The sequence below is a fragment of the Capsella rubella genome, unplaced genomic scaffold, assembly GCF_000375325.1.
Source record: "Capsella rubella cultivar Monte Gargano unplaced genomic scaffold, Caprub1_0 scaffold_155, whole genome shotgun sequence".
In the NCBI taxonomy this organism is placed as follows: domain Eukaryota; kingdom Viridiplantae; phylum Streptophyta; class Magnoliopsida; order Brassicales; family Brassicaceae; genus Capsella; species Capsella rubella.
This window is the reverse complement of record NW_006238773.1, coordinates 5,854-6,568: the sequence shown is the minus strand read 5'-3', so window position 1 is coordinate 6,568 and position 715 is coordinate 5,854. Positions and strand designations below refer to the sequence as shown.

Sequence of the window (715 nt, the reverse complement as noted above, 5' to 3'; positions counted from 1 at the left end):
TTCTCTTAAAGAAATGGCACTGATTTCTGGCTTATACTGCCATGAGTATCCCCGGAACATGGAAACTCTGGGCAGTAATGAGTTTGTTGGTAAGCATTTTGGTGTTGGCACAACAATAAGATATGATGATGTCCAAGCAAAACTTTTATCGATGAAGAGAGCTTCTCCAGATCGAGTGAAGATGGCGGTCCTCTACTTCTTGTGTAGTGTGATCATAGGGAAGAAGAAGGCAGGGAAAAAAGCACCATCCGTAGAGCCATTCTTTCTTAGGGCTATTGATGATTTGGACATGTGTAAAACGTTCCCTTGGGGTCGTTTGGCTTTTGATGAGAACATGAAGGACATCTTTCATTGTATGAACTACTTTGGTGGAGTTTTGAGCACAAACCAATGGGTCTTTCCTAATTTCGTCATTCCGTTGGAGGTAATTACTGAATTATGAAAATGTACAACTTAGTATAACTTGGTATAATTGAGTTTTAAGTCCACGATTTTGTGTGGTGTGTAGGTTCTTGCTTTTGAGGCAATTCCTGTTCTTAAGGAATATTGCCGAGAAGATGTTAGTAATGCACATGCACGTCGTCATTGTCCTCGGATGTGCAAGATGAAATTTAAAGCAAGTAAACTGAAAGGGTTTACATTGAAGGAAATTTATGACAAACTTGGTACAACTAAGGTTAGCAAGTCCCATACTTATCCTATTCATTTATTTTTG

General features: G+C 39.0%; 1 protein-coding gene across 1 annotated transcript in view; it reads left to right on the top strand.

The window, feature by feature from the left end:
- Nucleotides 1-13: 13 nt before the first annotated feature.
- LOC111830466 (uncharacterized protein At3g43530-like) overlaps nucleotides 14-715 on the top strand; it is a 2,042-nt gene continuing 1,340 nt past the window's right edge. The window contains exons 1-2 of the mRNA XM_023782353.1: nucleotides 14-424; nucleotides 509-676. Coding sequence (XP_023638121.1) covers nucleotides 14-424; nucleotides 509-676 — 579 coding nt within the window. The remainder of the gene's footprint in view (nucleotides 425-508; nucleotides 677-715) is intronic.